The sequence below is a fragment of the Mobula birostris genome, chromosome 6 (genome assembly GCF_030028105.1).
Source record: "Mobula birostris isolate sMobBir1 chromosome 6, sMobBir1.hap1, whole genome shotgun sequence".
Classification (NCBI taxonomy): Eukaryota; Metazoa; Chordata; class Chondrichthyes; order Myliobatiformes; family Myliobatidae; genus Mobula; species Mobula birostris.
In genome coordinates, this window is record NC_092375.1 from 22,061,862 (window position 1) to 22,074,905 (window position 13,044).

Sequence of the window (13,044 nt, forward strand, 5' to 3'; positions counted from 1 at the left end):
TTTTCATTTTCACATGATTAAACATGTAAATTTTTCCTCTTTCCTACACCCCCTTCTGTCTTCTGTAAGAACCACTTTCCTTGGTATGTCACCAAAGCCTGAAATGGAGGCTGTAATGCACAGGATGGAAAGAAACTGCAGAGGGCCGTAGGCTCAGCTAGCTCCATTTTCAAAAGGCGGTACTTCAAGAAGGCAGCATTCATTATAAAGGATCTTCACCATTCCCCTCTTTTCAATACTACCATCAGTGAGATGTACAGGAGCCTGAAGACAACACACTCAACATTTTAGGAACAGTTTTTACTGAATAGCCAATGAACATTACTTCACTATTTCTCTTTCTCACTATTTATTTCTTAATTGTAATTTATAGTAATTTGTTATGCCTGTATTGTGCTGCTGCTACAAACCAACATATTTTATGTCTAATGTTGGTGATAATAAACTTGATTCTCTTCATGACTCCCTAGGCTGCATATCTTTCTCCAATCACCTTTCTCTGTGTCCTGGAACTGTTCCCTGCAACCTTAGGTGTAACACTGGTTCCTTCACCTCCTTTCTCACTGCCTGCCTTTAGGAGACCAAAGCAGCACTTCCAGTATGGTTTACTGTGTATGGTGCATATGATGTGGCCTCCTCCTACACCGGCGAAATTTAAATGCAGAGCAGGTGGCAGTTTTGCAGGGCACCTGTGCTCTGTCACAGCTATCTTCAGCTTCTGGTCGCAAGCCATTTTAACTCTCCTTCCCCACTCACACACCATCTGGTCTGTCCTTGGACTTCTCCATTGCTATGGAGAAGCTAAAGGCGACAAACACGAATTGGAAGAACAACATTTCATATTCTGTTTGGACAGTCTGAACCAGTTCTGTGAGAATTACTAAGTATAAAATAGTTTAATATGCATTATTTACAGCTTAATGTGCCATTAAAACCTCACTCAGACTTCATGTGATAGTGCAAGGTTTTCAAATAATTAAGTAGTGGAACATGCTCATTAATAATTTAAATAATTTGCATGACCTTCATGACTCACTCATCTTCTGCTGTAAACATGAATGAAAAGTTGAAGCCAGCTGCACAGAGAAAGAAAGTTTTGCCATCATTTTCACCATAAATTCTGGCCCAATTATCTGCACGGGTTACATCTTAGGGAGATGAGCATCCCCTTTCTTTGGTGATCATCTTTGGGTCTTAACAGGATTTTTAACCTCTGTCTGTAAGAAGGTGTAGTTTCCTGAAATACCCATTCCTAATTAAGTGCTACTGAGTGTATGTCCGTGGTCTTCTGCTTTTGTAGCCTATCCACGTCAAGGTTCGACATGTGTGTTCAGAGATGCTCTTCTGCACACCACTTGTTATTTGAGTTACTGTTGCGTTCCTGTGTCAGTTTGAACCAGTCTGGCCACTCCTATCTGGTCTCTCTCATTACGAAGGCATTTTTGCCCACAGAACTGCCTCTCACTGGATATTTTTTTTGTATATTGCACCATTCTCTGTCAACTGTTGTGCCTGAGCATCCCAGGAAATCAGCAGTATCTGAGATACTCAAAACACTCTGTTTGGCACCAACAATCACTCCTTGGTTACTGTCACTTAGATCACATTTCTTCCCCACTCTGATGTTTGGTTTGAACAACAAACTGAACCTCTTGACCAGGTCTGCATGCTTCAATGCAAACATATGATTGGCTGATTAGATATTTGCATTATCAAGCAGGTGTACATGTGTGTCTGATAAAGTGGCCACAGTGTACAATCTGTGAAGCAGACTGTAAGCTGAGGTGGCAATCAGCTATGGCACTGCAGATGAGTATTGCTAAAGCAGAAACAAAGTGTAGAGCAGACATCAGTTTATGGTCATTTGGGATTCTTGCACTATGGCTGATGGCAGACAGAAAGCTGAGACTTTACTTCAAGATTAGAAATACAGGCAGTTCTTCGGTTATGTAAGAGTTTTTGTTTCTGAGAACTGTGTGTAAACTGGGTTCTGTAAGGCATATCAACCTTCTAGAAACCCTTCACACTTTCCCATTGATAAGACTCTCACCTTTTTTTTGTCCTGATGATCTAGGATGCGTTCTGCTACTTGGCTGATTATCTCATCAATCACTAATCCAGAAAGGGAACCTCCATTTGCACTACGAACTTCCTTAATGAAGACAGTCAGGCCAGCACTGGAAAGTACAATGCATAGCAAAATGGAAAATGATGTATGAAGCAAATTTATGCAAAACTGAGACTGACACCAAGATGTATATCAAGACAGCACGAATGTTATTCCAACACCTACAGAACAGACAAGCTAATGCTACTAAGCTATGATTGGGGAAAACAGAGGTTTGAAGATCAGATCTTCAAACTTGTGGTTCATTTGGCAGCCATTACCTCCTGCATGCATCTGAGACCTGGACTGCCAACACCAAGCACCTTAGGTAACTGAAGATTCCACCAAAGCTGTCTCCATAATATCCTCTGATCATTGGAAGAATCGCGCAGTGGTTAGAGTGTTGCTATTACAGCTCAGGGTGTCAGAGTTCGGAGTTCAATTCCAACATCATCTTTAAGAAGTTTGTATGTTCTCCCCGTGAACATGTGGATTTTCTCCGTCCCCATGAATGTATGGATTTGCTTTGGGTGCTCTGGTTTCCTCCCAAAGTCCAAAAATGTATCACTTAGTAGGTTAATTGGTCAGTGTAAACTGTCCTGTGATTAGGCTTGGATTGAAAAGATGGGTTGCTGTGCAATGTGCCTCATTGGGCTGGAAGGGCCAGTTCCACAGTGCATTGCCAAAACAAATAAATAAACAAACCAACAAAAACAAAAGTAGATTTTGGTTAATTGGGACAGCTTTTTTTTTTGGGACAACTCTTAAAGAATAAAACCTTATCAAAAAATAGCTAGCAACACACATCATTTACTGTTCATCTCTAATTTCCTTTGAGATCTGGTATATGAGCTGCAAGTAATGACTCTATACATACAGCTCAGGCTGTTATCAGTTCGCTGTGAAACAGCTTTCCTAATGGAGGCAACCAGTTGCCAGATGTTTGGGAGAAACACTTGAGGCTAACTGCACTTACCCTGCCCGAATCTGTTCCCCATCTAGCTCTTTCTGGGTTTATTACTACCATGTTGTCACATAGCATCTGACAAAATCGAATGTCTTACTAAACCATTTTAGAGGGAATTGCTGTCGATTGGAATTGTGCATAATTCAGGCTGAGCTTCTACCTGATAGATTCTGACTACAATATAAGAATCTTACGGGCTTCGGTAATGAGTCTAGTTTTTTTTTATATTGTAAAATTGATTCTTTAGTTTCATATGAATACCTCCAGATTGTCAAAAGCCACCACAGTACCATTCTCTGTTATATATTTCTGTTAATTACATTTACCTTCCCAGTAGACTTACTGTGTATAATTAGGAAACATGGCTAAAAGGCGGGAAATTATCTTATCAAAGCTTTTCTTGGGTTGCTGAGATTTTTCATGTGTAGATTGGCTCGTAGAAGGCCGTGTTTCGTGACAGCTTGCGGGTTCCGATCCTACAGGCGATTCTGATCGACTACTTGCTTGTGCCCAGGTAGACTGAGGCTCGGTCAAAGCAGCAGCAGGATGAAAATGGTTTGAGGATCTCTGGTTCTGGAAGCCGGATGGAGGCTTTGGCTTTTCTTTTGTGGCTCCTGTGACTGAAGGCAGGTGTGGAACTGGTGGACTATGTTGTTCGTTATGTAACCCAAGCATCTGGGGAGCAGCACAAGGGTAAGATGCGATAATGGCAGGATCATCAATAGTCAACTTTTCCAACATTACCTGAATTGAAAGACATATGTTTTAAAAATAGCAACAAAATGAAAATATAAAAATGTTTGTTTCTAGTAATACAGCATGAATACAGCATGGATACAGGCCCTTTGGCCCAACAAGTTCATGCCAACCATGGTGTCCACCCAACCAGTGCCAATTTAATTCAGCCCATGTCCCTCTAAGCCTTACTTTTCTAACCAAGAGCTTCTTAAATGATAATGTTGTATCTGCCTTGACCATTTCCATAGCAGCTCATTCCATATAATCTCCAACCTTTGGAAAAAATGTTGCTCCTCAGGTCGCCTTTAAATCTTACCCCTTCACTCTGCATCTATGCCTGTTAGTTTTGGACTTCCTTACCCTGAGGAAGACTAACCATCCACCTTATCCATGCCTCTCATAATTTTAAACTTTTCTCTCAAGGTCACCCCTCATTCTCCTATATTCCAAGTAACAAAGACCTAGTCTGGCTAACCTCTCTCTATAACTCAGCCCTCTAGTCCTGGCAACAACCTCATGAATCTTTTCTGGACATGTTCCACTTTAACTGTGCATTTCTTTTAACAGGGTGACCAGAACTGTACACAGCATTCTGCGTGTGGCCCCATGTATAACTGCAACATAATGCCCTAGCTCCTATACTCAATGCCCTGAATGATGAATACCCTTTGTACCACCCTGTGTACCTGTGGCACTGCTTTCAATGAACTATGCACTTATACTTCTAGGTCCCTCAGTTCCATTACACTCCTCAGAGCCCTACCATTCAGAGTACAAGTTCAATGCTGGTTTGACTTTCCAAAATACATCATTTTCCTTCTGAATAATCTTTCTATGAATTCAATTATTTAATCATATAGTCAAGTTCACATTGAGAACTTAAGAGTAATTGATTCAAATCATCTCTATTCTGCTCCTGAAACTCAAAACAGAAAATGCTCGAAATATTCAGATCGTACAGCACATATGAAGAAAGAAACAAGTTAACATTTAACCATGGTCAATAATTCTCTGCAGATGCTGCCTGAGTTGCTGAGTATTCCCATTTTCATTTCAGACTGTCAGCATCTGTGCATGTTTTTGCCTTTAGATCCCTGAAACTCTCATCCTTGTCAATGTCACTTACAAACTTGGCTCTTCCAGTATCTTTAATGGTCTGTGCATACTGATCCATACAAGCTTCACATTTTGAACTCCGTAACTTGTATCCAATACAAACCCCCCTTCACCTACCACCCTGAATGTCCATCTCTGTCCTCTGATGCCTCAATCTCAACATACACATGCTCTTTTCAAATACCTTCAGCTTCGTACTTTCCTATAGTTAAATACTTCCTTCAGAAGTCTGCATTCTTGTTCACTGCCAATTCTGAAGAACAGCACTGTCCCAAAACCCAACCCATAGGCTGGCTGTAGCAACTTGTATCACTTTATCCTTCAGCTAATAAGTGTACATTTGTGCTTAAAGCATTTTTCCAAGGTCCTATTTTTAAAGTAGATAGATGTTTAATTCTGTTGAAAGATACCTTTAGTACAACTGAGGTATGATTCTGAATATAGTGTCTACATGCATCAACCTGGTTTCAAAATTCTGAACGGTTTTTAGAAAGAGATTTTACTAGATACGTACACTAGAGCTTGGTGGTACTGGGAGGTTCGGTATAGTCACTGTTGCCAAGCTGTTTAACTGCATTCCAGCTTTCACCTGATTAATCTGATCTTTAAAGCGTATCTGTAAAAGATGAAATTGCTATAGTATTTTTACCAATATCAACATTCCTGATGCTTTCTGTACAACAGGAATCAATCAGAGAAACTGCATTAAAAATAAAACAAAGATTTCAATCTGGAAAATATCTTCATTACTTAGGTCACTGCAGAATATTGAGGAAGAGGTGGAACTTATTCTATTCAACTAGAATTGAAAATTATTGGGTACTCCAATACGTTGGGCTAATAGATACGACAAGCAGTGTTATGTACAAATGGAAATAATCATTCAATTTCTCAGGACAGTAAACAGATTATGGCTCAGACAATGACTTACAGTGGTGCTAGAAAGTTTGTGAATCCTGTAGAATTTTCTATATTTCTGCACAAATATGACCTAAAATGTGATCAGATCTTCACGCAAGTCCTAAAACTAGATAAAGAGAACCCAGTTAAATAAAAAACACAAAAAACATTGTTCATTTATTTATTAAGAAAAATGATCCAATATTATATGTATTTGTTGGAAAAAGTATGTGACTGTCTGGAGAAATGCCTTCTAAAAAGCTATTTGGAGTCAGGTGTTCCTATTAATGAGATGAGATTGAAGGTGTGGGTTGTAGAGTTTCCTGTCCTATAAAAAAACGACACAAAGTCAGGTTACTGACAGAACTTGCTCTTCTGTTTATGTGCACCATGCCTCGATCAAAACAACTTTCAGAGGATCTTAGAAGAATTGTAGAGATGCATGAAGCTGCAAAAGGCTACAAAAGCATTTCTAAAGACCTGAGTGTTCATCAGTCCACAGTAAGCGAAATTGTCTACAAATGGAGGAAACTCAGTACTGTTGCTACTCCTCCCTAGGAGTGGGCATCCTGCATAGATCACACCGAGAGCACAACGTGCAATGCTGAAGGAGATGAAAAAGAACCAAGGGTAACAGCAAAAGACCTGCAGAAATCTCTAGAACTTTCTAAAGTCTCTTTTCACGTGTCCACTATGAGAAAAACACTGAACAAGAATGGCGTTCATGGAAGGACACCATGGAAGAATCCACTTCTCCAAAAAAAAAAAAAAAAAAAAAAAAAAAAGACATTGCTTTACGTCTCAGGTTTGCAAAAGACCACTTGGATGTTCTACAACACTTCTGGGACAATGTTCTTTGGACAGATGTGACAGAAATTGAACATTTTGGCAGGAATGCACACTGCCATATTTGGAGGGAAAAAGGCACTGCACACCAACAACAAAACCTCATCTCAACTGTGAGGTATGGTGGAAGGAGCATCATGGTTTGGGGCTGCTTTGCTGCCTCAGGGCCTGGGCAGCTTGCAATTGTTGAGGGAACAATGAATTCAAAATTGTATGAAGACATTTTGCAGGAGAATGTCAGGGTAGCAGTCTGCCACCTGAAGCTTGTTGGATAATGCAACAAGACAACGATCCAAAAGACAAGAGAAAATCAACAACAGAATGGTTTAAAAAAAAAAGAAGAAAATTCATGTTTTGGAATGGCCGAGTGAAAGTCCTGACCTTAATTCTATAGAAATGTTGTGAAAGGACCGGAAACAAGCAGTTCATACAAGGAAACCCACCAACATCCCAGAGTTAAAGCAGTTTTTTAAGGAAGGACCTAAAATTCTTCCAAGCTGGTGAGCAGGACTGATCAACAATTACTGGAAACGTCTGGTTGAAGTTATAGCTGTACAAGGGTGTCACACCAGTTCCTGTAAGCAAAGGTTCACATACTTTTTTCCAAAAAATACGTTATTGGATCAATTTTCTCAATAAATAAATGAAAAAGTATAATGTTTCTTTGTGTTATTTATTTAATTGGGTACTCTTATCTAGTTTTAGGACAAGTGAAGATCTGATCACATTTTTGGGCATATTTGTGCAGAAATAGAGAAAATTCTACAGGATTCACAAACTTTCTAGCACCACTATATATAATTCAAGAGAAACTTACCTCAGTTTGATGTATTTGCTGTTCAGTTTCAAATAGAAAATGCTCCCAGGCAACAATGGGCGTCTGTAGTTGTGGAATAGCTGTGGCTGGTGTACTGAATAAAGGGAATATTCAGATACCATAAAGCTACTGGTGAAATTGCATTGCAACTTTATTTTTATGCAAAATTACTAAACGGTAGCATAACATACAATTTCTGGAAGAGGATTCCAATATGCCACATCATTATTTCAAAAAGTGCTTGCTGCTAATATTTAAGACTTCAGAAGAGGTGAAAATAAATCCCAGCTATCATATGTTTCCCTCAAAACTGGAAAACTTCAACAAAATCATTTAATTTTCTAACCTTAATTCTAACTAATTTAACTCTTGGATTCCAAGTATCATTCTGATATTTTGATCCTATCCAGGATACCTCAGATTTTTCTCAAATGCAGCCTTTCTGGGGCTTTGCAGCTAAACTTCTAACCCCTTGTATTCCAGCATTTTCAACAGGACAGCATTCCATTGCCTCGTTGGTTACTTTCTGTTCCTGCTCTTGACATTTAATAATCCAGATATATTACCTCATATAAGCTGCTTGGACCTCTACTGCTATTATATTTTCACCATTTCTGTTCAATTTTTAAAAAGTGCATGACCTTGTTTGTTTTTAACTGAATCTGCCTTCCTGAGATTTGGCTATTCATTTTTATCAATTTTACTGAAAAACATGAGAAGGCAAATTCACACAAGTAGTGTTGACCAACTATCTTAGTTGTTTAGGAATACAGTGGATTGTGGTTAATTGGGCCAATATTTAATCAGGGCTTATTTCAACAACTCTTAAAGAATAAAAACTAGTTGAGAAAATAGTCAATATTCCTTTCATTTATTTGGGACACTATGCTGCTTAATTGGGACAGGAGACCATTGCCGAATAGTTTCTAACTAGTGTTAGTAGTTTGCACTTGTTGTGACGGCTAGACACTCCACTGTGCTTAAAGCGAAGTTTTAAAATCACTTCAGTTGGGTGTGTTTGTATTTAGAAAGCAGTGGTTTTTGTCACTGATAAGTGGTGAAAAATAAGCATGTATACAATTCAGAAACCGTTTGGCTCACTGTGGTTTCAAGCATTCAGGCTTGGAGATGCCAGAAATGGTTGGGAATGAAAATGAAATGATTTCACCACTTTAATAAGTTACGAACTACGAAGATTTGAAGGGATTGATAATCATCTTGAATGTTACAATGAAAATGCAGATTTGAAAGCATTGTATGAAGGCAGTCCATTATCTGTACTGATTTGTTCATTTACAGTCAATCAAAAAACATGAAACATACAGTGGATGAATTCCTCTGTGGATAAGTATTAGAAACTACAAAGCTTTATAGTACTGTACTAGTATTGGTATTGTTCTAATTTGTTCTGTATTTCATTTAATTTGTTACTCAGTTAAATGGTAGTTTGCTTTTTTTATATATACCTTTTTAACTACTCCCATGAAAGTTCAGCTAGCTGCTTAATTGGACCAAAATGTACTGGTGCTGATGTGTTCCAATTAGCTGGAATCCACTGTCATTAGTCTTGCTACTCATCAGATCTTGCCAATCTGATTAACCTCTGTCAAAAACTTGAGTTCAATTCCATAGCTTCAGCCATGACGTTTAAGAGGAATAAGTGTCATAGAACACTACAGCACATAAACAGGCCCTTTGGCCAATCCAGTCCAGGCTGAACTATTATTCTACCTAGTACCATTGAACTGCACCCGGACCATAGCCCTCCATACCCCTCCCATTCATGTACCTATCCAATTTTTTCTTAAGTGTTGAAATTGAACCTGCACCCATCACTTTCGCGAGCAGCTCATTCTATGCCCTCACCACCCTCCGAGTGAAGTTTCCTCTCATGTTCCCCTTAAACTTTTCACCTTTCACCCTCAATGCATGACCTCTAGTTTTAGTCTCACTCAACTTCAGTGGAAAAAGCCCGCTTGCATTTACCTTATCTATACCCTCATAATTGTGTATACCTTCAACAAATCTCTCCTCAATCTTCTACGTTCTAGAGAATAAAGTGCTAACCTACTCAACCTCTCCCTATAACTCAGGTCCTCAAGTCCCGGCAACATCCTTGTAAATTTTCTCTGCACTCTCTCAATCTTATAGACATCTTTTCTGTAGGTAGGACTAGAACTGCACAGTACTCCAAATTAGGTCTCGCTAACGTCTTATACAACTTCACAATAGCATCTCAACTTCTGTATTCAATACTTTAATTTATGAAGGACAATGTGTTAAAAGTGTTCTTTATGACCTTATCAGCCTGTGATGTCACTTCAAGGAATTATGAACCTGTATTCTCTGAACCCTCTGGTCTGCTGCTCACTGTGCAAGTCCTACCCTTATCTGTTCTCCCAAACTGCAAAACCTCACACTTGTCAGCATTCAATTTCAGCCATCATTCATTCTTCAGCCCAGTTTTCCAGCTGCCCCAGATCCCCCTGCAAGTAATGATAGCCTTCCTCGCTTTTCACCACAATCCCAATCTTGCTATTATCTGTAAAATTGCTGATCCAATTTACCACATTATCATCCAGATCATTGGTATAGATGACAAGCAACAACAGACCCAGCACTCATCCCTGTGGCACACCACCGGTCAAAGGCCTTCAGAAAGACAAACTTTTACCAACCAACTTCTTACAATATTTATTCATAATTTTAACTACGTCTTAAAATGCACTTGTGCTCATTAGGAAAGACTTAATGATGTTTACAAAATGAAAATATTTCAGGTATTTGTTCATTCAGTTTTTAATTACACATTCTAATAATTTCTTGGCAACATTTACTATCCTCCCCAATTTTTCATAAGCATTAGTGACTTGCACAGAATTTGAAATCTAATGGAACTTTGGAAAATAATGCTTTGTATATTAGTAGTGCTCTCATTCACTTCCTATACAATCCTGATTTGGAAATTAACTTTCTGGGTGATTAGTGATTATTTAGTGCAATTATTTACTTCATCAGTTTCCTCTGGATGATCTTCTTCCTCTATGGTTAGTACTAATATAGATTCGAAATGTCTGAGATTTGTTTTTAAGAACCCCCACTGCTCCTGGCCACCCTAAAAAAGTTAAAAATAGTCAGCATTGTTTTGTTTTATATACCATTAATATTTCATTTCATATTTATTTATTTTAAATTCTCAGAATTAGAATCAGGTTTATTATTACTGGCATATGTCGTGAAATTTGTTAACTTGGCAGCAGCAATACAATGCATGATAATATAGAAAAAAAGTAAATCAATTACATTAAGCATATAGGCATCCGTTAGTCTCGTAAGACCATGGATTTGCACCTTGGAAGGTTTCCAGGGCGCAGGCCTGGGCAAGGTTGTGTGGAAGACCCGCAGTTGCCCATGCTGCAAGCCTCCCCTCTCCACGCCACCGATGTTGTCCAAGGGAAGGGCACTAGGGCCAATACAGCTTGGTACTGGTGTCGTTGCAGAGCTCAAAGACACAACACGCTGCCTCAGCTGAGGCTCGAACTAGCAACCTTCAGATCACTAGACTGATGTCTTAACCACTTGGCCACGCGCCAACACATTAAGCATATATGTATAGTAAATAGTTAAAAATAGTGCAAAATCAAAAATAATAAAAAATGTGGGGTAGTATTCAATATCCATTTACAGATCAGGTGGCAGAGACAAAGAAGCTGTTTCTGAATTGGTGAGTGTGTGCCTTCAGGCTTTCTGTACCTCCCTTGTTTTGGTAACAATGAGAAGAGGGTATGTCCTGGGTGATGGGGGACCTTAATAATGGACATCGCCTCTCTGACGCACCACTCCTTGAAGATGTCTTGGATACTGTGGGGACTAGTACCCATGAACTAATTAATTTTACAACTTTCTGTAGCTTCTTTCGATCCTGTGCAGTAGCTGCCCCATACAAAACAGTAATGCAGTCTGTCAGCCTGCTCTCCACAGTCCATCTGTAGAAGCTTTCAAGACTTTTAGGTGACAAACCAAATCTTCTCAAACTCCGAAAGAAATACAGCCGCTGTCTTGCCTTCTTTATAGCTGCATCAATATGTTGGGACCAGAATAGATCCTCAGAGATCTTGATACTCAGGAAATTGAAACTGCTCACTCACTCCACTTCTGATCCCTCCATGAAGATTGGTTTGTGTTCCCTCATCAATTCTTATCAGTAGTTCATTTTATTTTGTTATCCCTCCCATCTGTAAATATCTATGAATTTGCCTTTCTGAAGGTCTTTAGTTTTCTGAGACTCACCTGGCATTCAATGCTTTCAATTTTTCCAAAGTACGTCTTGTATCTTCAGCTGCTCTGTAATGAGAAAATAACTGTGCTTTCTGCTGGCCTTCTAGTACAGCCACCTGGGCAAAGAGGACAAAACAATATAGAGAAAAATTTTAAACCATAAAGATTTTAATTTCCCAGAAAAAAATCCAATATTCATAAAGCTAACACCTCAATCCTCAAAGCAACAGATGTGACCATATTATTTTCTTAAATGTTACCTATAGGTTCTCTGAACTGATTCCACAACCAATGGGCTCACTTTCATGGTCTCTACAACTCATATTCTCAGTATTTTTTTTATTTATTAGCACAGTTCATCTCCTTTTGCACATTGGTTGTTTGCCAATCTTTGTGTGTAGTTTTTCACTGTTCTCTTGTTCTACTGTGAATACCTGCAAGAAAATAAATCTCAAGGTATGTATATAGCGGCATATACATACTTTGATAATAAATTGACTTTGAACTTTGAAAGTTCTTCCGATAATTTTGTCTGAATGATATTGTGCTGTACTCTAAGGTTGTGGAGAAGAAGCCTCAGAGCTACGTTTGAACTGCATTTTCCACTAACTTAACAGACAAACCCAACATGGTATGGTGCTGAGGGAAAGGGATAAAGGGCCAATTCAATTACTGATCTTATGTAAGACTTTCTATATTATTGTTAAATATAGAGATGTGGACATAGTTCTGTAGCTGGTAAAGCTCCTGCCTCACAGTTACAGGCACTTTGATGGATCTTGCACATTCTCCCAGTGGCTGAATCCTCCGGATGCCCCAGTTTCCTCCTACATCTCAAAATTCTGTTGGTTGGAAGGTTAATTGGCTACTATTAATTTCCCATATAGATGAGCTGTAGAATCTAGAAGAATGGGAGGGTGGGGAGAAATAGATGGGCAAGGGTAGAATTAATGTAAAATTGATGCTTTGTGATCTACACAGACTCAGTAAGTTGAAAAATCCATCTTTGAGCTACATCTTTCTATGACTAAGACTATCCCCAGTTCTAAGGTACGTCCAACTTCTCTTTCAAGGCTTAAAACTTTGTTTTATTTGAGATACAGCACATTAACAGGCCCTTGCAGCTCAATGAGCCACCCAATTAAACCCATGTGACCAATTAACCTACTAACCTATACGTTATTGTCTACTGTGGATGAAAGATGATGTGAACATTAGATTTAAATCCATTAGGCCCAGAAGCAGCAGCTATTTAAGTACTTCTCTGCTTTCATC

The 13,044-nt window shown here is 38.9% G+C and overlaps 1 protein-coding gene across 3 annotated transcripts in view; it reads right to left on the minus strand.

Moving 5' to 3' along the window:
* The window catches only part of ttc3 (tetratricopeptide repeat domain 3), a 141,149-nt gene that overhangs the window by 13,158 nt on the left and 114,947 nt on the right, over positions 1–13,044 (minus strand). For 2 of the 3 annotated variants that reach the window (XM_072260011.1, XM_072260009.1), the window contains exons 36-40: positions 11,782–11,885; positions 7,492–7,585; positions 5,443–5,544; positions 3,418–3,818; positions 2,051–2,177 (exon numbers count right to left, since the gene is read on the minus strand). In XM_072260011.1, coding sequence (XP_072116112.1) covers positions 2,051–2,177; positions 3,418–3,818; positions 5,443–5,544; positions 7,492–7,585; positions 11,782–11,885 — 828 coding nt within the window. The remainder of the gene's footprint in view (positions 1–2,050; positions 2,178–3,417; positions 3,819–5,442; positions 5,545–7,491; positions 7,586–11,781; positions 11,886–13,044) is intronic. The other variant, XM_072260010.1, reaches the window with a different exon arrangement.